Source organism: Clarias gariepinus, chromosome 8 (genome assembly GCF_024256425.1).
Source record: "Clarias gariepinus isolate MV-2021 ecotype Netherlands chromosome 8, CGAR_prim_01v2, whole genome shotgun sequence".
NCBI lineage: Eukaryota > Metazoa > Chordata > Actinopteri > Siluriformes > Clariidae > Clarias > Clarias gariepinus.
Window position 1 is genome coordinate 36840001 of NC_071107.1, and position 24139 is coordinate 36864139.

The 24139-nt window shown below is 41.8% G+C and overlaps 1 protein-coding gene across 3 annotated transcripts in view; it reads right to left on the reverse strand.

The window, feature by feature from the left end:
* The window catches only part of sobpa (sine oculis binding protein homolog (Drosophila) a), a 47226-nt gene extending 28895 nt beyond the window's left edge, over window positions 1-18331 (reverse strand). For all 3 annotated transcript variants that reach the window (XM_053502807.1, XM_053502806.1, XM_053502805.1), the window contains exons 1-3: window positions 17918-18331; window positions 3717-3852; window positions 1706-1924 (exon numbers count right to left, since the gene is read on the reverse strand). In XM_053502807.1, coding sequence (XP_053358782.1) covers window positions 1706-1924; window positions 3717-3852; window positions 17918-18016 — 454 coding nt within the window. In that variant the 5' untranslated portion in view covers window positions 18017-18331. The remainder of the gene's footprint in view (window positions 1-1705; window positions 1925-3716; window positions 3853-17917) is intronic.
* Window positions 18332-24139: the final 5808 nt, after the last annotated feature.

Consider the following 24139-nt stretch of genomic DNA (forward strand, 5'->3'; position numbering starts at 1 on the left):
CACCATCTGTTTCTCACTTGGACTATGTCCACACACACACACACACACACACACACTATTATACAGTGGGTACGGAAAGTATTCAGACCCCCTTAAATGTTTCACTCTTTGTTATATTGCAGTAATTTGCTAAAATCATTTAAGTTCATTTTTTCCTCATTAATGTACACAGAGCACCCCATATTGACAAAAAAACACAGAATTGTTGACATTTTTGCAGATTTATTAAAAAAGAAAATTTGAAACATCACATGGGCCTAACTATTCAGACCCTTTGCTGTGACACTCATATATTTAACTCAGGTGTGGTCCAGTTCTTCTAATAATCCTTGAGATGTCTGCCTGAAGAGCTCAGAGACAGAATTGTGGCAAGGCACGGATCTGGCCAAGGTTCCAAAAATAAAGCCTGCTGCACTTAAGGTTCCTAAGAGCACAGTGGCCTCCATAATCCTTAAATAGAAGACGTTTTGGACGACCAGAACCCTTCCTAGAGCTGGCCGTCCGACCAAACTCAACTATCGGGGGAGAAGAGCCTTGGTGAGAGAGGTAAAGAAGAACCCTGAGAAGATCACTGTGGCTGAGCTCCAAAGATGCAGTCTGGAGATGGGAGAAAGTTGTAGAAAGTCAACCATCACTGCAGCCCTCCACTAGTCGTGGCTTTATGGCAGAGTGGCCTGACGGAGGCCTCTCCTCAGTGCAAGACACATGAAAGCCTGCATGGAGTTTGTGAGAAGATGGTGAGAAATAAGATTCTTTGGTCTGATGAGACCAAAATAGAACTTTTTAGCCTACTTTTTTTCTAAGTGGCACTGCTCATCACCTGTCCAATACAGTCCAAAAACAGTGAAGCGTGGTGGTGGCAGCATCATGCTGTGGGGGTGTTGTTCAGCTGCAGGGAGAGGACGACTGGTTGCAATCGAGGGAAAGATGAATGCGGCCAAGTACAGGGATATCCTGGACGAAAACCTTCTCCAGAGTGCTCAGGACCTCAGACTGGCCTGAAAGTTTACCTTCCAACAAGACAATGACCCTAAGCACACAGATAAAATAACGAAGGAGTGGCTTCACAACAACTCCGGGACTGTTCTTGAATGGCCCAGCCAGAGCCCTGACTTAAACCCAGTTGAGCCTCTCTCAAGAGACCAAAAAATGGCTGTCCACCAACGTTTACCACCCAACCTGACAGAACTGGAGAGGATCTGCAAGGAGGAACGGCAGAGGATCCCCAAGTAACGCCAGGTAAACACACACACTTTGAACATTTACTCAAACATACACACACTCAAGCAAGGTACAATATGAGTGAATACAGATACAAAATGTGTGTGTGTGCGTGTGTGTGTGTGTGTGTGTGTGTGCACGCAGCACTTTAAATTAATTCACTTGTGTGTAATTTTGTGAGCCGTTATTTGATTTGAATTTTAATTAATATTCATTAACAATGTTAATTCGAATAAACAAGCACTTGTCACAAAGTTAAAGGCGCTAATTACCTGCAGCCATGCGCCCTACTGAGGGGATGAGGTGAGTGTGTGTGTGTGTGTTTGTGTGATCTAAAATAAGTGATGTTTTTTTTTTTTTTTATAAATGATGTCCTGCAACAGAGTGATGTCACACTGCAGTGATGTCTTACTGATACAGAGTGACGTGTGACTGTGTAGTGATTTTATTACAGTGTGTGTGTGTGTGTGTGTGTAATTCTCACCTGCTGGTGGTTTGATGAGTGGGGGTGGTATCAGGGGAACTATGATTGGCATGCCCCCTTGCTCCTTGGCAACTGTCGTCGAGGAAAAGGAGGAGGAGGCGGGGTTGGCAGGCATCTCCGTGGCGACGCCGTTGCGTGATGTAGGAGTGGAAGAGGAGCTGTTGGCATGAGGAGGAGACGAGCTACCCTCGGGCATCACCACTTTTGGCATAGAATTTTCTAAAATGATAGCGAGAGAGAGAGAGAAAGGGTTTCAGAGTGCTTGTGATAAACACACACACACACACACACACACACGCATAGACATGTACATACACACATACTTCACACCTGCACCTTTCCAAAAAAACAGCAAAAAAAAAAAAAATCCCCAGAACGCATGACAGCAGATTTCCAGAAACTCATTTGTCATGCTAACGGTGTACTCCAGCTGACAGGGATTACGTCTAAATAAACGAGCTAATTAGCTCCGATTGTGTCGTTCCTAATCTCACGTCTTGCAGCTTCATTCGCTAACAATAGCGCAGCTTCTTAATCTGGATGACGGCAGAATGTAATTACGAGGACGGTCCCGGGCCGGAGTTTGTGCATTAGCGAGACACCGCTGATAGTGACGCAACATGGCGCTCTTTAAACCCTGAACAGTTCTTTTCTGTGAAAGGAGAAGGAAGGAGATTAGCTTCCTCGCTGAAACTTTAACTTGTGCTAAATGTGCTAATACGCAAGCTTAGAAGCAGTAACTCAGGATGAGATTTTCGACAATGGTGGGAAGCTGTTCCGGAGTCTTCTGTCTCTTCACATTCCCTACCAACACCACCGCAATGTTTCGCCTCCTGTAATCCATGCGCTAACAGACAGCGGACGGAAATAGGAAGCGGAACGTTCTAGCTCGTTACTCGTCACTTCCAGGTGATTCATGGCGCTCGTTAATGATGTACGATCCTCGTCGGACTTTTTTTAGATGCTAATTAAGGAACGTTTTTTGGCAAAAATGACTGTTTATCCTTTATTAATCAGCCAAAACGTGTTCGGTGTCAGAAAGTTTAGCAAGTCAGTGGAAAATTGATCTGATACACTCCACATGGGACATGAAAGAATGAAATATACTGTATATATGTTTTAAAAAATCTATTTATCTATCTATTCATTTTAACACTTATGTTTAATACAAATAAACGAGCTGGAATGTTTAAAAATATTGGTTATAAAAACAAATTTAGGAATTTACTTAAAATAATAAAACAAGTAAAAATCCAAGTGGCTCAGTGGTAAAGTTCTCGCCCTATCATCTGGAGATCGCTGGTTCGATCCCCAGGTGATGCTGTAACCTCTCGCAGCCAGAGGTCTAGAGAGAGCTGATTGGCCGAGCTCTCACAGAGGGGAGGGGTGAGAGGTACTTAGTGCTCCCACATTAATCACGGCTCTACAGCCAATCAGGGGCGTCTGTGAGCTCGCGCACGCGGAAGGAGCGGATCGCGCTGTCCTCCGAGTGTGTTACTCTGTTTGCAACTATCAAAGTGGTGCTGGTGAATGATTGTGTGTACAGTTCACACAAACAGAATGTTCACAGGAAGTGGGCTCAGAGACACCTCGGCCAAGTTTGTCATTCACAGACGTACGTCCTTCTTTAAAACGTTTGCACCGTTCAAATGTTTTACTGCAACTGAGAGACTAACAGTCTTCTGTAAATGTCAATTCCTTCATTCACCAGAAAGTTCATCCCAGTTTGAATTGGACACCCCTTGTATACAGTATATACTTCAAAATGAAATATATTTTATAAATTAATATATAATTTAAAGGTAATAACAAACGACCTTTACATGAATGCATTATTATGATATGCTATGGCATATTCTAGTACTTTTATTCTTTGGTTCAGAGTATTCTTTTATGAATTAAAATAAATAACATTAAAAAGTGCTGTGCATTCTGCACAAATCTACCAACTGTAACGAAATTTTGTTATAAAATGATCCGGACAAACAGGTCAGCTGGAGTCGTCTCTCACCTCTCAGGACAGAAATGTGCTGGCGGATTTCCCCGTCCGGATAGTTACGGATCTCGATGTCATCCGAGTCTCGCAGCTCCACTTTGTCGTACCCGTACCACCCGAGCAGCTCGTTCATTGTGTTCTCTGCAAAACTCTGTCCAAAAAGAAAAAAAAAACAGCAGTGTAATGCAATAAAGCAGCAGAAATATTGCATACACATTTGTTTTTTGTTAAATAACATCTTATTGTGTTTATTTTCTACACACACACACACACACACACACACATAGAGAACCACATAACAATTCTCACATTATATGTTTATAGAGTTCTACAATCACAGAATCGTCAGAGATCTGCGTTCCCAGTTTTGTTTTTCCACGTTTCTCATTTTCCCAGGGTTCCACGGTCCCTAGGGTGCTTGGTTTTCAGAGTTCTTTGCCCTATGCTTCCCAGGAGCCATGGTCCCATGTTTTGTTCCCTGAGCATGTTCACAGAGTACTGTCTACCTCAGGCCTGAAATTTTCTGTTCTCAGTGCCGTGTGATTCCATGGCTCTATGTCCCGAGCATTCCATGATTCTAGGGTCCTGTTTTCCTTTTCTGTCCGGCATTCTCTTTTAGGGTTCCAAGAGATGTTAAGAGAATTACATTCTACAGGCTCCACATTCACTAGGGTCTATGTTCCTCAGATTCTCAAGAATCTACGCTCTTACAGTAGGTTCTTTCTTGATTTATTCTTGAGTTGCCATGGTGACCGCCTGCTGTCAATCAAATGTCCAAGCTGTCAGTTTAATGACCACGACGTCCACATCCTGTATGAAGAAAACGATGAATTTGAAAGGGAAGCAGGTAAGCCTTTAGCATGAACTGGCAGCTAAGTACAGGCCTCTGTACCAGAAAGCTTCATCGGAGAAACTGAACTGAAAATTTCTCTTTTTCTGAAATTAAAACCCTTCAGTGTAAGTATGTCCTCATTCTGTTTTAGCTCCATCAGGTGTGTCTACATGATGACGTCGTTATAATAACGGATTCCGTCCATTAAAGTCAGCCTCAACATGTAGAACAGCTTCTGGCCATAACTGCCTAACTTAATATTAGCTAATTAACAAAGACAATCAAACAGGTTTGTATTCACTCTTCTCCCGAATCACAGAGAGACACGAGTCTGTTTTAGACCCCATCTGGAACTGAGCATGGGATTTTTATTGCTCGTGGTTGATGGAATGTGCGTTTCTGTCATACAACACGCAGCTTTTCCCAGTCCAGGCTCATTTCCCAGGAGTTATTACACACCCTGAAACTGAAACAGAATATTATTACTGTAATGTGAAATTATGTAACAGGCCACGAAAAAATGCCTGCTCGCTGTTGAGATTTGAACCGTACCGAGGCGTGTGATAAATCCTAAAATAACGAAGTACGTTTCCCTCTCTCTCTTAAAATTGGAGTTATTAAAATAACATTCATTAAGGAACTGGATTCTCTCTTCCTCTCTCCCTTTCTCGCTATCTTTTTCGGTGGACTCACACTTATCTTGGCCCCAAGGCGTTTAACAAGAACATGCATCTCAAAAAAAAGAAAAATTTGGAAAAATAATGGAAAAAAAAATTAAGAAACAGGAACAACACCAATAATAATAATAATAATATATAGAATATATACAGTAAATAATGTTAGATTTTACTTTTACACTTCTTAAAAGAAAAAATTAGGTACATTGGACTTACTTACTTAATAAATACATATTAATAATAAATAAATAAATAAATAAATAAATAAATAAATAAATACTTAAATAAATGATAAAATCTCATTTTTTATTATTATTTTTTGGGGATTTTTTTCCCGATTTTCTCCCTAATTTAGTCGTGGCCAATTCCTCCCCGTCACTAGGGGGCTTCCACCTTAGGGCTACTACTACCATTCAGCCGGGAGGACCGAAGACTATCACGTGTTTCCTCTGAACCGCGTGACGTCAGCCGACCGCATCTTTTCGAACTGATCGCTCACGCACCGTCAAAGGCGGAGTAACACACTCGGAGGACAGCGCTATCCACTCCTTCCGCGTGCGCGAGCTCACAGACGCCCCTGATTGGCTGTAGAGCCGTGATTAATGTGGGAGCACTAAGTACCTCTCACCCCTCCCCTCTGAGAGAGCTCGGCCAATCAGCTTTCTCTAGACCTCCGGCTGCGAGAGGTTACAGCGTCACCCGATGATAGGGCGAGCACTTGGAGGCCCCAACGATAAAACGTCTGAGTAATCTTCTAAAAATCATCTTAGCCAAATAATAATGATTACAGGCAATCTTCTGAACAATAAATACCTTATAACAATACTGATAAATAAATTTCAATAAAATGTAAAGGATGAAAATATGAAAAAGTTAAATTGATAATCTGTAAAAAAAAAATTGAAAATAAAAAGTAATAATTTTATAGATAGATAGATAGATAGATAGATAAATGAATAAATAAACAACAAATAAATAAATAAATAAATAAACATTATATATAAATTGATATTAATGACTATATATAAATATAAGGAAACAAGTAATAATATACAATTTGAAGAGGTAAAGAAAGAAAGAGGAAGTTGATATAGTTGCCACATTGGGATTAAATACAGACCACATGGTTACAATAATCTGGATGAATTACATAATAAATAAATTAGGTAAATAATAGGTAAATAAAGTCCACATTTTTAACTTGGAATTTGATTAAAACGTTTCTACGACGATGCTGTCCCTGAGGTGGGTGTGTGAAGACCGAGGGCTGAAGGCTGTAAGCTTGTGTTACGTGTTAGCTACATTAGCCTAGTAGCTCCAGAGAAACAACCCGCACGCCAAACACATCTCGGCTGATCGATTGGAAAATCCGTGAAAAGAGAACAACAACCTCTTTTTAAACTAAAGTCCAGCCGAATTCACTACGAAAAGACAAGGTCAAAGGAAGGTCGTGACCGGAGACGCCAGCTCGGTAACTTTAGCTCAGTTTTGGTCAGTGTTTAAATCCCTGAGGAGGGTTTCATTTTCCTGGACGTGTTACAGACGAGACATTTCAGTTAATCAGCAGGAGGTTACGCTGGATTTCATCACCCAGTTAGCGCTCAACGTTTAGCGCTAAACGACATTATGATAAAACCCTCAAGACATGCGAGAGCTTTAAATACATCTCATATGATTGTAAAAAAAAAAAAAAAAAGTCTGAACCGCTCATGAAGTTTTCTCCCCCCGCTTCTCCTTCTCTGTTTCTCAGTCAGTACTGATGGCAAAAGGATTGAATGTACATTTGCAGGCATGTCGCGTCATATTTAGCATTTAAGCCAATAAAGTTGTTTTGCCAGACAATTAAAGAAAGCCGGACTGAGCATGAGCTAGCTAATGACTAGGGCTAATCAACGAACTAGCTCAGAGACAATAAATGCTGCGTAGAGACGGAATGGATGCGTGATAATAACCGAAAGTTACATAAAGATGAAGGGAACCTTAACATAGGAGTTATGCTTAGTATCGGGCGCTAGCTCCGCGTGCCGCCATTTTTAAAGACGTTAATTAACTATGACTGTGACCATGACAAAGAGCATGATTAATATTTACTCATACTCCATGTGAAATAGTTTTTGCTATTTTTCCCTTTATTTTCTGACAAATATAAAACTTAAAGTCTGCCGAGCGGAGATAGAGGGATTAAGGAAAGAACGATAGAGAAGGCCAGACAGAGAAAAGGTACAGAAATGTAGGTTGAGCGAGGGATGAACAAGCAAAAGATAGAGAGAGAGTGAGCAAAAGAAAAGGAGAGATGATGCTCTCTCTCTCTCTTTTTCTGTTTTTCTATCTGGTCTTGTCTGTCTATCTGTCCATCTTTTTCTATCTTGCTCTCTGTCCATGTTTTCTTTTCCCTGTCTTCTTTTTCTATATGTCTGTCTCTGTCTATTTTTTTCTGTTTTTCCCTTTTTCATTAATTTCCCTCTCTCTCTCTCTCTTGCTTTCTTTCTCTCTCTCTCTCTTTTGCTTTCTTTCTACCTCTCTTTTTCTCTGTCCATCCCTCTGTCTCTCTCTCCGTCCATCCCTCTCTGTTTTTCTCTCTCTTTTGGAGATTGAGGGATTAAAGAAAGAATGATAGCTTGGCCATAAATAAGTACATAAATGGAGGATGAGTGAGGGATGAGGGAGGAATAGAAAGAGGAAGCAAAGGAAAAGAGAGATGAGGTCTAACGAGTGTGAGGAAGAGATAAAAAAGATAGTAAAAGAAAGATAAAAAGAAAGGAGGGAAATAAAAAAGAGAGAGAGAGAGATGAATCTCGAATGAATCTCTCCAAAGCGTTTTATTCCTCTTATGCCACAGTGATGATTATTAAAATAACAACTCATTCCACTTCTTATCTGTTTATAGCTTCTTCCCGTTATCACTCACATCATAGCATCAATAAATAGTTGTTACCATGGCAACGAAGTAGTGCGAGCGACATTAATACTGTTATAGAAAACTAATTAACACCTTCTGGCCAATCAGAATACAGCGGTTTCTCACTAACATTTCTCTCTCTCTCTCTTTTCCAGACTGGAGGAGAGATGGAGTGCAGGAGCGCATCACGCGATACTCTTGATGGCAGCGCATGAAAGGGGAGAGCTGGAATGAACGGGAGAAAAGAGAGAGAGGAATAGAGCGTGAGCGAAAGGAAAGAGGGAGAGATTTCCGTGGAGGACGGACGCTCGTAACGGAGCGAGAGATTTAATTTATCTTTCTAATTACGCTCTCTGAGACAGCGCTGTAAATTCTGACAACGCCTCAGACGAGGGAGCCGTTTTTATTATTAGCGACAAACTGGCTGCAACTCTCTCTTTTCTCTCTCTCTCTCTCTCTCTCTCTCTCCGTCTCTCCATCTGTGTGTAATGAGATGAGGAACAGGACTCGGTGTGGGCAGTAACTGGAGTAGGTCACAATACACCACGATAAAATTCCCTACCAGCTTCGCCAAGTTTCCCTCCCAGCCCACACTCCTCTCCTCTCCTCTCCTCTCGCTCTCTTTTTCTATCACTCTCTCATTTTCTTGTCTTTACAGCTTTATATTTTCTACTCAACAACTTTTTCTTCTGGTTCTTCTTCTGATAAAACTCACGAGAAACCTCTCTATCCTCCATTTTCCTGTCTATCCCTCTCTCCTTTAAAGTCCACTTTTTCTCTCCATCCTTCATTCCTTCAGTATCAAATCCTGACTCTGTTGTCCCTCTGTTCCCTAAAGTTCCCCTTATTTCTCCTGTGATCTCCATCTTTCCTCCTCGCTTTCTTTTCACACTTCTCTCCTTCTCTCATCTCTTCATGCCACTTCACTCACTCGTTATAACTTTCTCTACATTTCTCAATCTCTCTTGTCCTTTCTCTTTCTCTTCCTACATCCCTTTCTCTCTGCATCTGTCCTCCTTACCTCTCTTCAACTTTCCATCGATTTCCTTTTATATCTCTCTCTCTTTCTCTACCTCCCTTTAACTTTCTCCCTCTGTAGTTTTCTTTATTTCCTCCTCTCTTTCTTCCTTATTTGTTCTTATTTCACATTTTCTATCTCCTTTTCTCTCTCTCTCTCTCTCGCTCTGCTTTTATTTCCCCACTCCTCTCTCTTGATATCCGATCCCTCGCTGTGTCTCAGGTTTCAGTTTTTACAGCTTAGGCTGTCTATTGCTGTATACATTCCTTTCTCCCTCGCACTCTCTCTCTCTCCCTTTCCTTCTCTCTTTCTCTCCTCCCTCTCATCCCCTCTCCGCCAGCTTATTTTACAAAAGCACATGAAAGCAGACGGAGATGAAGGCAGTACTGTCTCCCTCACTCCTGCTCTTCGTCTCTCCAAAAGGGAACCAGTAAAAAAGTTGCCGCCTCTGTATCCGTGGGTCTAAGTGTGTGTGTGTGTGTGTGTGTGTGTGTGTGTGTGTGTGCAGAAATCAGATACATGAAAGGGAGAAAGTCATAACGCTCAGCTCTCAGGTTCACGCCGAGGCTAAGGAAGGAAGCAGAGAAAAGCACAGCGCTGATTGCCAAAGCACGGACTCATACTCTGCATTCATTAAACACACAAATGCACACACACACACACACACTAGTGACAGAGAACTGCAACACTGCACGGGCGGAGTGTGTACACAGGGTCGGAGGTTAAACTGTGTGTCACACAGAGCGACAACACACCAGCTGATGAGTTCTCTCACACTCTTTTCACCACAAAAGGTTACTGGTTTCCAATCTCCCCTGTTTCTAACGTTGACGCTAACACAGCCTGCTTCGTGTCGCGCTGTTATAGGAAAATAATCAACAAGGAAGTGGCATTACTCTTAGCAAAATAAAGCTAAAAGTTTTATTAAGACTTTTACCGCTGACTGATTCCAAAGAGAGTCATTTCCTAAACACTCAACATGTTCTCGGTCCCTGAGTGAACGATCTGTTACTATAGAAACGATAACAAGCTACAGGAAATTAACACACACCTGGGATTGTCAAACCTGTCGAAAATTAATAAACAAATTCTGACCAATCACAATCCAGGTTTGCCTGACAGAATCGTTGAAGAAGAGTACTCCGGGGTAAAACAAAAACACACAGGTGCCTCGGCAAACGAATTAAATCCGGATTTAAGGCGAGTTCTTAAGGTGAAATTTCATATATCAAGGTGAAACGCATTTTCCAATAGGAAATAATGTAAACGCATATAATCCGCTCCAGCCACCCAGAATATTATCAATATTACCAATATTCAACAATATAATCATAAATATGAAATAAATGGACATTAAACCTCACTTAACCTCAATTTATGATTCCTCTTGGCATCGGCTACGTTAAAAAGCAAACTGAAAACGGCTCCCTTTTCTTCTTGCTACCGTCCTTGATCACATTCTTAAGACCCATGGTACTACGTCTTCACTAAATCTTGCAAAAACAACCCACAAAATAGAACGTTTTCAGCGGCTCCCAGACAGCGGCGGTCGGATCGGCTCGGTTTGTTTGCTTGTAGGCCCAAAAGTTTGCTTGAGTGTCATATGTTAACAAGAGTGTGGTAACGTTAATTGTAAGATGTGATAGCCTAGTACTGTTTGTGAGCCGCCAAATTGTTCGCGATGTAGAACGTGGGCGGACATTATGCAAATATGTTACTTAGTGACATGGATCCGTAACAGGAAAAGATTTGAATTGCTAACGACTCGTTTAGGCGACTGTGAGCCGACTCTTTTTTTTAAAAAGACAAAAACTTCCTTTAGTGTGCACTGTCGGCGTCACAACTTTGTAGATAGTTTATGTTCACATACAGCTACATGACACACTGCATGAAAGATCATATTTAAATACGCATTATAGGGGCACTTTAAGTCATTAAGGCGAACATTCTTAAGGTGAGGCGTCCGTATGGTCATGAGGCTGAAATGAGAAGACATAAACCCCAGGGAATTTAGGACCCTGAGAAGAGCAGCACTTATCATTTTTCATGCATATGGACAGTTTGTGCATCTTCTGACTCTGAACAGTTGATCAGTTTATCAGTTAATCAGGATGTCAAAGCCGGACATGTTTTCCTCTGTGGTGTGTCAAGACTTTTTCTTTTAAGGTGTTCTGTTTCGGAAGCTTCGCTGTGCTTTACCTCAGTGTTGCTTTACCACACACACACGCGCACACACACACACACTCCACTGTTCACTCATCTGTACAGCGAGAGTAAACTAAACCAACTGTGAAGGAGCGCATTAAGGATGTCTAAAATTCCTCAGTGAAGTCTCACACAAGCGCTAGTGTTAGTACGTAAGGAGTGTATAGATGTGTAATAACATGTTTATAACACCTACATAAACACCTGTCATACAGAGTCATGGTAATAAACATTCACTTGGGAAAAATAGAGGCGTGGCCTCTACATCAGTCAGTCATGATGACGTTGTGGTCTCTGTATCTGTCAGTCATGATGGAGGTGTGTCCTCTGTATCTGTCAGTAATGATGGAGGTGTGGCCTCTGCCTCAGTCAGACATGATGGAGGTGTGGCCTCTGTATCTGTCAGTCATGATGGAGGTGTGGCCTCTGTATGTCAGTCATGATGGAGGTGTGGCCTCTGTAGGTCAGTCATGATGGAGGTGTGGCCTCTGTATCTGTCAATCATGATGGAGGTGTTTCCTCTGTATCTGTCAGTCATGATGGAGGTGTGGCCTCTGTATCTGTCAGTCATGATGGAGGTGTGTCCTCTGTATCTGTCAGTAATGATGGAGGTGTGGCCTCTGCCTCAGTCAGACATGATGGAGGTGTGGCCTCTGTATCTGTCAGTCATGATGGAGGTGTGGCCTCTGTATTTGTAAAGATGTTCTAGGGCATATGACAATATTTCCAACGTTGTGAGGTTTGATTCTGAAACAATCACCTAATGATCGCTGCGCTGCTGTAATAACCAGGTTATAAACACAGAAACTGACTTCCTGAAGGAGAAAAGTGTGTATGTTAGGAAGTTAAGCTGATTTTATTAAACATCTCATACTGACATCACTTGTTCACACACACACACACACACACACACACACACACACACACACACACACCATTCACATTTGACGCTGTGCAAACTGTTTAATAGCTTTTGTTTGACTTTGAAATTGAATCTGTAAGACAGAACTGTGTAGTGGTGAGTGTGTGTACGTTGTGTGTGTGTGTGTGTGTGTGAGTGTTTATAGAGTATTTAAGACTGGAAGTTTACACACCGCAGAGTGTTTCCACCTCGGCCGAGTTTCCGTCCCACTGAGACGTGCTGTTTTTGTGGAATTGTGCGGTTTTATTCCGGATTATTCAGACCGTGTGAGTCTCTGGACCGGAAACCTGATGACGTGAAGCTGAAACACTTCATTCAGGAAACGTGCGAGTCACGTGAACACTTGACTTAAAAGCAGAGGATTCAGGAAGATGGAGTCGAGGGTCGATAATGAAGTGTAGGGTTTAAAATATTTTGTTGAAAACGAAGCCAGGTTAAACCGTCTGCACTTATCACAGATTCCTGCTTTCGCTCTCGGTTTCCATAGCAACGGTCACCATGTGCCTTTATTTATTTTGTTCCACATGCTTTGGTTTTGGCTCCCTCTTTAGCTCCGCCCTGTCTCGCCATCTCATTACAATTGTGTTCACCTGTTCCATGTTAGCCCCATGTTAGTGTGTGTGTGTGTGTGTGTGTGTGTGTTCTCATCATCGGACTTATTTCAGATGAGAGGGTGAGAAAGAAGAGTAAGACAAAAAGAACTATTTCTCACAGAGGCTGAGAGACAGAGAGAGAGAGAGAGAAAGAGAGAGAGAGAGAGAGAGAGAGAGAGAGAGAGAAAGGGGGTAAGGGGGAAGAGAGTCAGAGAGAGAAAGGCATGAGTTATACAGAGAGAAAGCAAGAGAAAAACAAAGAAAGAAACAGAGAGAGAAAGAGAGACAGATGCTAGAAATAGATGGAGAGAGGGACAACATGGGACAGAAAGAGAGATGGAGTGCAAGGAAGGGAGACAGAAAGAGAGAGAAAACAGAGAGGGAGAGGTAAAGTAAAAGAAAGGACAAGAAGTACAGGGAAGACAGATAGAGAGTGACAGAGAGACAGTGGCTGAGACAAAGTGATGGACAGAGATAGAGAGAGATAAAGAAAAGAGATACTGTATACAGAAAGAGAGAGAGAGACAGAGAGAGAGAGCAAGAAAAAAGAGAAACAGAAAAATAGACAGAGACAAACAGAAAGAGAAAGACAGGGAGAGAGATTGACAGAGTGTAACAGAGAGAGAGGGGGAGAGAAAGAGAGAGACTGTCTCTAAAACAAGATTTATTTATTTTCCTAAAAGCGTCGTTGTTAAAACAGTAAAGCGAGTCTCCCTTGGAACTGTCTCTCTCTCTCTGTCTCTCTCTCTCTCTGTCTGTCTCTCTCTCTGTCTCTGTCTCTCTCTCTCTCTCTTGGCTTTCTCTCTCTCTCTGTCTCTCTCTCTCTGTCTCTCTCTCTCTCTCTGTCTCTGTCTGTCTCTCTCTCTTTCTCTCTGTCTCTCTCTCTCTCTCTGTCTCTCTCTCTCTGTCTGTCTCTCTCTCTTTCTCTCTGTCTCTCTCTCTCTCTGTCTCTCTCTCTCTCTCTCTCTCTCTCTGTCTCTCTCTCTGGTGAAATAAATGGTGATGTCAGTTTATAAATCATAGCAGCGATTAAAACCTGATCTAATACCAGACTCATGACGCTATCAGTGTTTTACACCCTGTGTGTGTGTGTGTGTGTGTGCGCTTCATCCCTAACACTATCATCACACTAATGAGGATGTCCAGTAAAAAAAAAATGCATACACACACACACACACACACACACACACACACACACACACACCTCGTCTTTATTAAGATATGACACAAAAGCTCCAACACAGAGGGGACGTGATCACAACCAACATAAAATCTTTCTAAAAAAAAATCTTTCCCCTCTCTCTCTATCGCTCTCTTTTTTTGCTTACTATGGTGTGTGTGTGTGTGTGTGTATGTGTGTGTATGTGATGATTTTGGTGAAGTTTTTTACTCTAGGAAAAAGAACCTATGATGTTTCACCACATTATCTTATGACACGTTTTAGTGAAGAGTTTACTTTTATTACTATTATTTAGATTTTCAGATTAGTTATGAGGAAGTGACGAATGAGTTTTAGAGTTTGGTGGAAAGAAAAGGAAAGAAAGAAAGAAAGAAAGGAAGAAAGGAAGAAAGAAAGAAAGGAAGAAAGAAGGGAATGGGGAAACACTTCCAGCCTCCTGATTAACTCCTGGATTATTAAACACTTCTCACTCGTCTTTTCTCGGCCCCGCGCTCCTGACGCACTGGAACCCTGTAGGAGGTTTAAAAGTGTCTTACTGGAAGACTGAACGCAGCATGGACTCGACGGTGTAGGTGTTAATTCAACGCTCGGGGATCGCATGAGCAACGCTCGCCTCCAGGACCAAACAATTACCTTCACATGTCTACGGGTAATGAACAAAGCATATCGCCCTAGCGAGCGCGCGTTACAGGAAATTAGCAAAACTACCTCCATATGTCTCATGGAGAATAGACACGAACTGCATCTTAAAGACGTCGAGGACGTAGAGCGTCTCATGACATCATAAAGGTGAAGAAAAGTGGGAGAGTAAAATCAGAACCTCCCAAATAACATTTATATTATAAACCTGTTTGTTTTTAAGCTCTTTTAACATTATTCCTCGTCTCACATTCTGGAACTGTGATGGTGTGTGTCAGATTATAACGATACACCTGCGTGTGTAGCTTATGTGAAACCGATGACCGGAAATGTCTTCAGATGCGTTTTAGGCGTCCATAATATAAAAAAAAATAAAGAGGAATGTAAGAGGTAATTCTTTAAGGTAATACGCTGTTCAAAACAGTAAAAAAAAATGTAAAACAAATTCAAATAAAATTCAGTGAAAGCATTTTTAGTTATTTTGATGTTTTGTGGGAAAAAATTGACCTGTAAAGTGTGTGGTGTTTCGTTACGCAGAGATAAAAAAAAAAGATGTTTCTTTTTAATAAAGTTAAATAAAGTCAACGTGAAAAAATATGAAAATATGTCATTTTTGCAACTTATGTGTCCTCGCTAAAAACAGCAAAAAAAAAAAGAGAGAGAAAAATACTTATATGTAATTACGCAAATTCCTGGACCACATATTTTTAAACACGTTTCACTTAGTGCTGAAAATACCATTATGTTTTATAAGCTCTGATTCTTTCTTGTCTTATTCTTTATATCTTGTCTTTATATTTCATCTTTTTATCCAGAAGGATCAATCTGTTAAACAGCTGTTTCACAGCTGCACAGTTATAAAATGTTAAACTGTTGCAAAATAATAACAAACAGAAACAAGCATTGGACTATGGTTCGGAAGATCCCAGGTTCAAACCCCACAACCACCAAGTTGCCACTGTTGGGTCCTTGAGCGCGGCCCTTAACCCTCAACTGCTCAGATGTGTAATGAGATAAAAATGTAAGTCGCTCTGGATAAGAGCGTCCGCCAAATGCCTAAATGTAAATGAGATGAACCCAGGCTCTTTAGGGTCGGCGTAAAAAACAGGGACAAATCACGTTACTGTGATGCGACGTGTCTGAATTCTGACTCGTGCGTTATCCGTTTTAAAACCTGAATTGTGCGCGTTTAAAAAATCCGTATTTTATTTTTAAAAATCTAAATCTTAGAAATGTAGCATCTTATAATCTCTTTCATTTCCGAGGGTCTACATTGAAGTCGACTCATTAGAATTTAAATAGTATTTTCCTAAATATACAAACAAATGAATAAATAATTAATTAAATAAAAAAAATACATTTGTTGAAATGATGTTGATTATCTTACATGGTTTTACATAATATAATATTATTGGAAATGTTATCTTATGAACGATCTCAGAAGACGACTGCGTTGAAGTTAAAGTGGTTGCAAACGAGGGAAAAGATTAAAAAGTTAATAAAATGTAAACTAATACACTGGATTCATTTATTACTTCTTTCAACTTAAAGATGAAATATACGTATATTCTAGTTATTAACTATGACAATATTATCAGTTTGTGTGTGACTTTAGGAGAAAATAATGAACATGTGTTGTGTTATTCAGGTCATGTTTAAGCGATTTGTTTAAGAGTGAAAACAGTTGAAAGGTAAGTGGGAAAAACAATTTACACAACCTCTGGATGGATTAACTGAAAAAGTGAATACTGAACACCAGAATGTCGTCACTTTTTTGTAACTTTACCGATATGCAGCGTCCGCACATGGAGCCTCACGTGACGTCTCGACTTTTTAAAGATTAACGCTCAGTAAATATACAGGACGTTTAAGCAGAACTGAGAGAGGGATGAGAGAGATGATGAAGCGATGATGGAGGGATGAGAGAAAGGAATGATGGGCAGATGACAGAGAGGGATAATCAGGGATGATGGAGGGATAGTGAAAAAATCAGAGAGAGGGATGATAGGGATGATGGAATAAATAGATTATGGACAGATGATAGAGATGGATGATGGAGGGATTTTGGATAGATAATAGAAAGATGATTGAGGGATGATGGAGGAATGAGAAAGAGTGATGGTGGATAGATGACAGAAAGGGATGAATGGGAGATTGTGGAGGGATGAAGAGGAAAGAGAGAGAGAGATTATGCAGGGATGAGAGAGAGGAATGATGGAGGGATAATGATGGGATGATGGGGGATTGTGTAGGGATAAAAGTGTTTGTAGGAAGGATGGAGAAATGACAGAGAGGGATGATTAGGAAAGAAAGAAAGAGAGATGATTCAGGGATGAAAGAGAGGTATGATGAAGAGATAATGGGGGAAAATAAGAGAGAGATGATCCAGGGATGATTAAGGGAGATGGTGGAGAAATGATGGATGGAGATGGAGAGGGAGATGATGGAGGGAGATGGTGCATCCCTAAATGACAAACAAACAAAAACATCTCCAAAACTCAATACAAGCAAAGAGAAGAATAGAGAGAGAGAGGGAGAGAGAAAGAGAGAGCACCAGTACAAAGCACGCGCGAGAGAGATTCTCCCCAGCACAGTGTCGCGAGCACAGGAACGAACATCTGGACGGCGGAAACAAAAGGTGCGCGAGACGGGAGCACAGCTGGAGCGCAACAACAGCCGGTCGCGGACAGAGAGAGCGTGCGCGCGCGTGTGTGTGTGTGTGTGTGAGTGAGTAGAGAGAGAGAGAGAGAGAGAGAGCTGCATGCCCTGGAGTGGCCCTGTCGGTTGTAGTAGTAGAAGGGGAGCTGAATTTTCCATTTGAAAGAAGGGAAGGGGTGGGCGCGTGGGCACACACACACACACACACACACACATCCTTTGCTTTTAATGGGCACACCTAAACACATAGGCAACACTAATGCACCTGGAGCAAAGAGAGAGAGAGAGAGAGAGAGAGAGAGAGCGGGAGTACTGAAACACTGTGTGTGTGTGTGTTTGGAGACGCGCGTGCGTAGCTTATGTTTATATGCATGTGATGCGTGCATGTCTGTGTGTGTGTGTGTCATGAGGGAACAAAGCTGACCTGCAGGAATCACAGACTAAACTCGGCACCTCGTTACGCCACACGCTCGTGAATGGCGCCTGTGAAGAAGCGTGCACGGGCACGGTCACGAGCACGCGCGTTAACAAACAACCTCCCCCCCCACCCACCCCCCTTCAAGCATCCACCCCTGGAGCCCACCGGAACCCACCTTCATGTCCGCGTTGATCTCGCGCTTGACGGGGTGCGCGGGTTTCCGGCTCCTCTTGCCCTCCGGAGCTCTGCTGCCCTCCTTCTCCGTCTCCGCCATGCTGCGATTAAAGCGAACAAAAATCCTCTCCCTCCCGCGCGCTCTCTCTCTCTCGCGCGCTCTGTATCCTCGCGCGCGCGTGTGTGTGTGAGGAGAAATAACGTGGACGCACGGGACAGACACCGGGAACCTCTGGGTCTGTGTTTGGATGAGGAGAGACAGGAGGAGGGGGAGTGTGTGTGTGTGTGTGTGTAGGGGGGTGTCTCAGGGTCGCCCCGGGGAGAGGCACGGGGATAACGCCGCCGTGCGGGGCTCGCGCTGCCCGGTGCGCTCAGCCATCTTCTGCTGCTGCTGCTGCTGCGTGCCGCCTCTCCGCGCTCTGACAGAGACAGACAGAGAGAGAGAGAGAGAGAGAAAGGGGGCGGGGCCTGCTGTTCGGTAACCGTACGCGGCGCGAGCCTGTTTCCTCCCCGTTTTTTTTTTTTCTTCCACGGCTCGGGTTACCGATCAGCGCGCGCGTCACATTGTTGCTGCAGGAGACGCACGCGCACACATGGAATAACGCGCGCGTGCCCGCTGACTCTCTCCGCCTGGATCAGAGGGGTTCGGTTCCGTTAACACAGCTGAGAAACCCATCAGCACACACCGGAGGGAACCCGCACACGTGTAACCCTGAAGTGTGTGTGTGTGTGATTAAAGTGCTCGTTCTATTTATTCATTATTTAAATCATACAAATTAATTCAATTAAGAAACTTTTTTTTCTGGAGATTAAGTGACTTCTCACTACAGAATAAAGTGTGCATAAAATAAAATCCAGTGGTGGATTAACACAGCAGCACAGTGGTGTACTACACACCTCCTGGGTCTGGGTTCGATTCCCGTTTCTGGTCTGTGGGTGTTTGAGTCTCCCAGTGCTTAGTGGGTTTCCTCCCACAGCCCAAAGACACGCAGATTAGGCTAATTGGCCTTCTCAAATGACCCATAGCTGGGCTGCCCTGCGCCTCTGTATACAGGATAAAGCGGTATAGACGAAGAGTGAGTGTTGGAGAGTTGACTTACTCTACAGTGTTATATAAACCCATCCAGGCTCTGAAAGTGAACTCTGAAAGTGTCGATTGATGCAATAGATTAAAGTCCTTGCAGTTTACATTACCGCCCCTACAATATAGATTAAACGGCTGTACACTATAGATTAAGGCACTTGTGCTGTAATTAAGGCATTTACACTGATTAATAATGTATGTACACTGTAGAGTTACACCATTATACTATAGATTTAGACCTGTATACTATAGATTAAGTTATTTATTTTACAACGATTAAGGGCTTTAGACTATAAATTAATGCAGTTACACTTTAGATTAAGGTCTTTACACTATATTTTAAGACTATTACATTAAAGATTAAAACTCTTACATAATAGATTATAAATGCTATTCACCATAGAGTATGAACTTTATACGCTAGATTAACACACTTTCACTATACACTAAGACCTTTATATAATAGACAAAGTCCCCTTGGGGTACAGATTAAGACCCTTCCACTATACATTATGATACTTACTATATAGACTAAGCACTATTCACTATAGAGTAAGACCCATACAGTATATTATATGATTTTATACTATAGATATGAATGATTAAAATACAGATTAAGACCCTTCCACTATAGATCAAAACCCCTGTACTATAGATTATAACATTTACACTATAGACTACAGATTAAGACCTTTACACTATGGTCTAAGCACTTTTGATTATAAATTAAGACACTTAAACTACAGATTAAGACCCTTACACTGTAGATTAAGACCCCTAGAGTATAGAGTAAGATCCTTACAGTATAGGGTTTTAGACTATAAAATAGAATGACTACCATACAGATTAAAAACCATAAACTATACACAAAGAACCTTATATTATAGATGAAGTCCCTTAGATCACATATTAAGACCTTGTGCTATAGATTACAACCTTTGCACTAAAGATAAAGACCACTTACACTATAGATTATGACGCTTATGCTATAGATTAAGACTCTTGTGCTATAGATTATAACCTTTATACTACAGGTTAATACATTTTCACTATAGATTAAGGCTGTCAGACTATAGATTAAGAACCCTGTGCTATAGATTATAAATATTAATGACCATTGGTGGCACAAGACCCCACCTCCCTCTCTCTCTCTCTCTCTCTCTCTCTCTCTGTGTCTCTCAGTCTGTGAGATCAGGAGCAGACGCCGGCGTCCGCTGAATGAGCGCATTGTTTCCTTGGAAGAACTTTATCCGGTGGTAAACATTTTCCACACGAGCACGGATTCAGTTTCTCCACCGCGTACATCTAAAAACAAGCCAGGACTCTCTCTCTCTGTTTGTGTGTGTGTGTGTGTGTGTGTTTTTCTCTCCTGCACGGATTGACTTTCATTTTCACTCACCATCCGACTCCGAACGTAATGTGGATCAAGTGCAGAGGAGTATGGGATGGTAAACACGAGCGTGGGTCTGATAATGCAGTGACAAATATGATTATGGGATGAAATTCATGTCTCATGGGGAGGGAAGGAGGGGCTGCTGGGAAAAAGTGCGGTCATAAAACAAAAAAAGGCTTTTAAAAAATAAATATATATATTCTGCTTTGTGTGTGTGAGAGAGAGCAAAAGAGAGTTTCAAATTTCAAATGACAAAAAGAAACTTGAAGAATTTTGACACGTTGGGGTTAAGAGGAGATATGAAACAGCTGGACACACACACACACACACACACACAAAGAACTAAAATGTGTCGATTATGATTCTGAATTTACATCTGGATTTCTGTAAAGAAGATTCAGAACATTGTGTATTGTTAGAGAAAAAGAAGATAAAGAAGAAGAAGAACTATATTGTCACATACACTGTACATCACTTCATAGCCAAATTCTTTTTTTTTTCACATGAGCATGTGTACGAATAAAATTAATAAACAAACACCCAGAATGCCATTCATCTTGTATAGTTAACACTCTATAAGAAGATGTGTGTGATGGCGCTGACGGCGGGATTAGCATTAAAGCAATAAAACAATCGGCAGAATAAATAAACATACGCATCATCTACTCTGTGTGGTTGTGTACAGTAGAGGAGCCACCAGGGTGACGGCGGTGAACTGGCGTACAAGCGTACATTTGTGGAGAATAGAAGAGTTTGCCTAAAAACAGGACGAAAAGCGTCCATGGCTGTAACCGGATCGTCTGTGCGCCGCTCTAATAAAACAATCCTGAGAAGCTGCTGTAAGAAGGTGAGCGGCATGTGCAGTTAATTAGGCTAACGAAACCCTATCTGAAATAAAAGGTCAAATTTACTGAATTTCAAAGGAATCTGACTGGTGGGTGGTGTGTGTGTGTGTGTGTGCACGTGTGTTTGTGCGAGAGAAAGAGAGTCTTCTCTTTCTCTCTTAACCCAGTGGTGTGTATATGTATGTGTGTGTGAGACTGTGCGTGCCTGCCTCACTCACTGCCAAGTGTCCTGCTGAGTGAATCCCCACGATCTGTCTGCTTTCCAGATTTATTCGATTTATTCCTTGTTAAATCAAACCCAGGACTCACAAGGATGCGCATCTGCTTAGCGTAACTCAATAAAGCTATTAGGATTTGTCACAGACGATCAATTCAAGGTTTTATGATGTAAAAAAAATCTCAATAATAAGTGTTTGCGTTGTTATTTACTGTTATGGATGACAGCAATTTTTTTCGAGATTTGCTAGATTTTGATTTAGTTTTGAGGGAACTCTTTAACTCATCTCATGACTCGTCCAGTACTACACAGGTGTTCATCCAATTAAATGCTCTCTAGAAGGCAAATGTCCCACCTTCAGGGGGCGTGCCTTGCACACAACATATCTTCAATGCTATTGGCTGATTAAGCACTTGAACATGCCCCATCATTCCTGTTTCATGTTCCTGTTTCAACAGAAATTACGGCAACATTTAGAATTAAATTAGCTCTAAAGAGGTAAAAAAAAAAAATGACAGTAAAGTACTAATTATGTCCACTGGGGGCTGGCTATAAAAGTAAGTCAATCCCCATAGAGCACCATGTTAAAGTTCTAAACTGAAATAAACATATTTACAGTCTGGTATAAAAAACTGTTTTCATGACGTCTGTACAGAAGGTGAAGTTTTATCAAACTCATCAGTTAACAACTAGGTGCATAAACAAGCTTCAGTTAGTTCAGAATGCAGCAGCGAGAGTCCTCACTGGTACCAGAAGATACGAACACATCACCCCTATCTTATCTTCACTGCACTGGCTCCCTTTTGACGTAAATGGTCTCGCGCCGCAGTATCTGAGCGAACTGCTAGTGTCTTATGAGCCGCTACGCCTACTTCCATCAAAGGATGCAGGCTGCTAGTCAGTACCACGTAGTATGAAAACTACAGCTGGGGGCGGAGCTTTTTCTTATGAAGTCCCAAAGTTATGGAATAGTCTTCCAAATAGTGTTCGGGACTCAGACACAGTCTCAGTGTTTAAGTCCAGGCTAAAAACCTATTTATTTAGCCAAGCATTTTTATAAATAGATTTGCCATAGGTAAAGGAGCAGATCTGGGGGACTCATGGACGTAGAGTATTATGGTGAACTGGTATGTTTGGATGCTGTCTTCCTCACTCTCATTGATCACTCAGGTTTGTTGACGGTGAGGTGATTGGTCGCTTTACATCTCAGTTCCCCCTCATGTTTGTGTTTCCTTCTGGCTCTCCCTTTTAGTTATGATATCATAGCTAGTCTTGCCGGAGTCTCTGCTTGCACTCTACAGTAAATATGCATTTACATTATACATTATATGACTGTGACCAGTCCTTCTCTTCTGCTCTCTCCTCTTCTCTCTCTTTCCCTCTCTGTGTCTCACTCTCACTATACATGTCTCTGAGCTGCCAGTGATCCAGACCCCCTCTGCGCTCTGAAGCTGTCTGACTCCTCCTGGTGTCCCACTTCTGGTTGGAGATCTCATCACATGGATGCCCAGTGTGGTCTGTCTGGGATACGTGTGGCAACTGGGGACGGTTTTACTTTTCCACGGAGGCGGTCCTGATGCAGACAGTTGTTCTCTGAGGAGTCGTCACTGCAGTCACTTGATAGTTCAGAACATGAGTTTCCTACAGTCTACCGAAGCCTCCAATAACGAACTGGACTCCATATTAACTTAAACACATCTCCTGTTATACTGAACTTCCAGCCTCCGAACATACAGCATGACTGCAGATCAATCCCTGATATCCGTTATCACCCAGATGAGGATGGGTTCCCTGTTAAGTCTAGTTGCTCTCAAGGTTTCTTCCTATTACCATCTCAGGGAGTTTTTTTCTTGCCACCGTCGCCCTCGGCTTGCTCACCAGGGACAATCTTATACTTTTAATTCATACACATTCACATTTCATTCCATAATTCTTATAATGATGTAAAGCTGCTTTGCGACAATGACAATTGTTCAAATTTAATTTAATTTTATTTTATTGAACATTATATTAAACCATAAAGTTATGCACAATTAGGGACCTGGCTGATTTGAGTGACAGCTGCTGCGGAATCATTGTAGTTTAACTCACCACAAGAAATATAGGAGTTGATCCAGGACGACTTGTAGGGTACAGCTGATGGGGTTAATCAAATGTGATTGAATTTAATTATTTATTTAAATAATTACATTTATTATAAATTAAATTAGCATTAAGCATATAAATGAACGCAAGCGGAAGGGTGGCGTGATGGTTAGCACTGTTGCCTTGCACCTCCAGGGCCGAGGGTTTAATTCCCACCTGTGCACAGGAAGTTTGCATGTTCTACCTGTGCTTGGTGGGTTTCCTCTGCACATTCCGGTTTTCTCCCACAGCCCAAAGACATTAAGATTACCTTAATTGGCGTTCCCAAATTGTCTGTAGTGTGTGAATGTTGAGGTCCTACCACGGTTGTAAAATGGGAATAAATACAACAGTCACCATTGACCTTCACCGTTCCTAGTTTGACTACAGAGGTTCCTAAATGGATGGATAAATTAACATTAGCCGCTTTTAGCTATGCTAAAGCTTAGATCGCTAGTTTGTGGGTATCTGATTAGGCGTGTTCCAAACAACAGCCAGGCTCTGCTCGCTCCACCAATTTATGGATTAATGGCCTTGACATGATGGCGCCACCCAAAGCT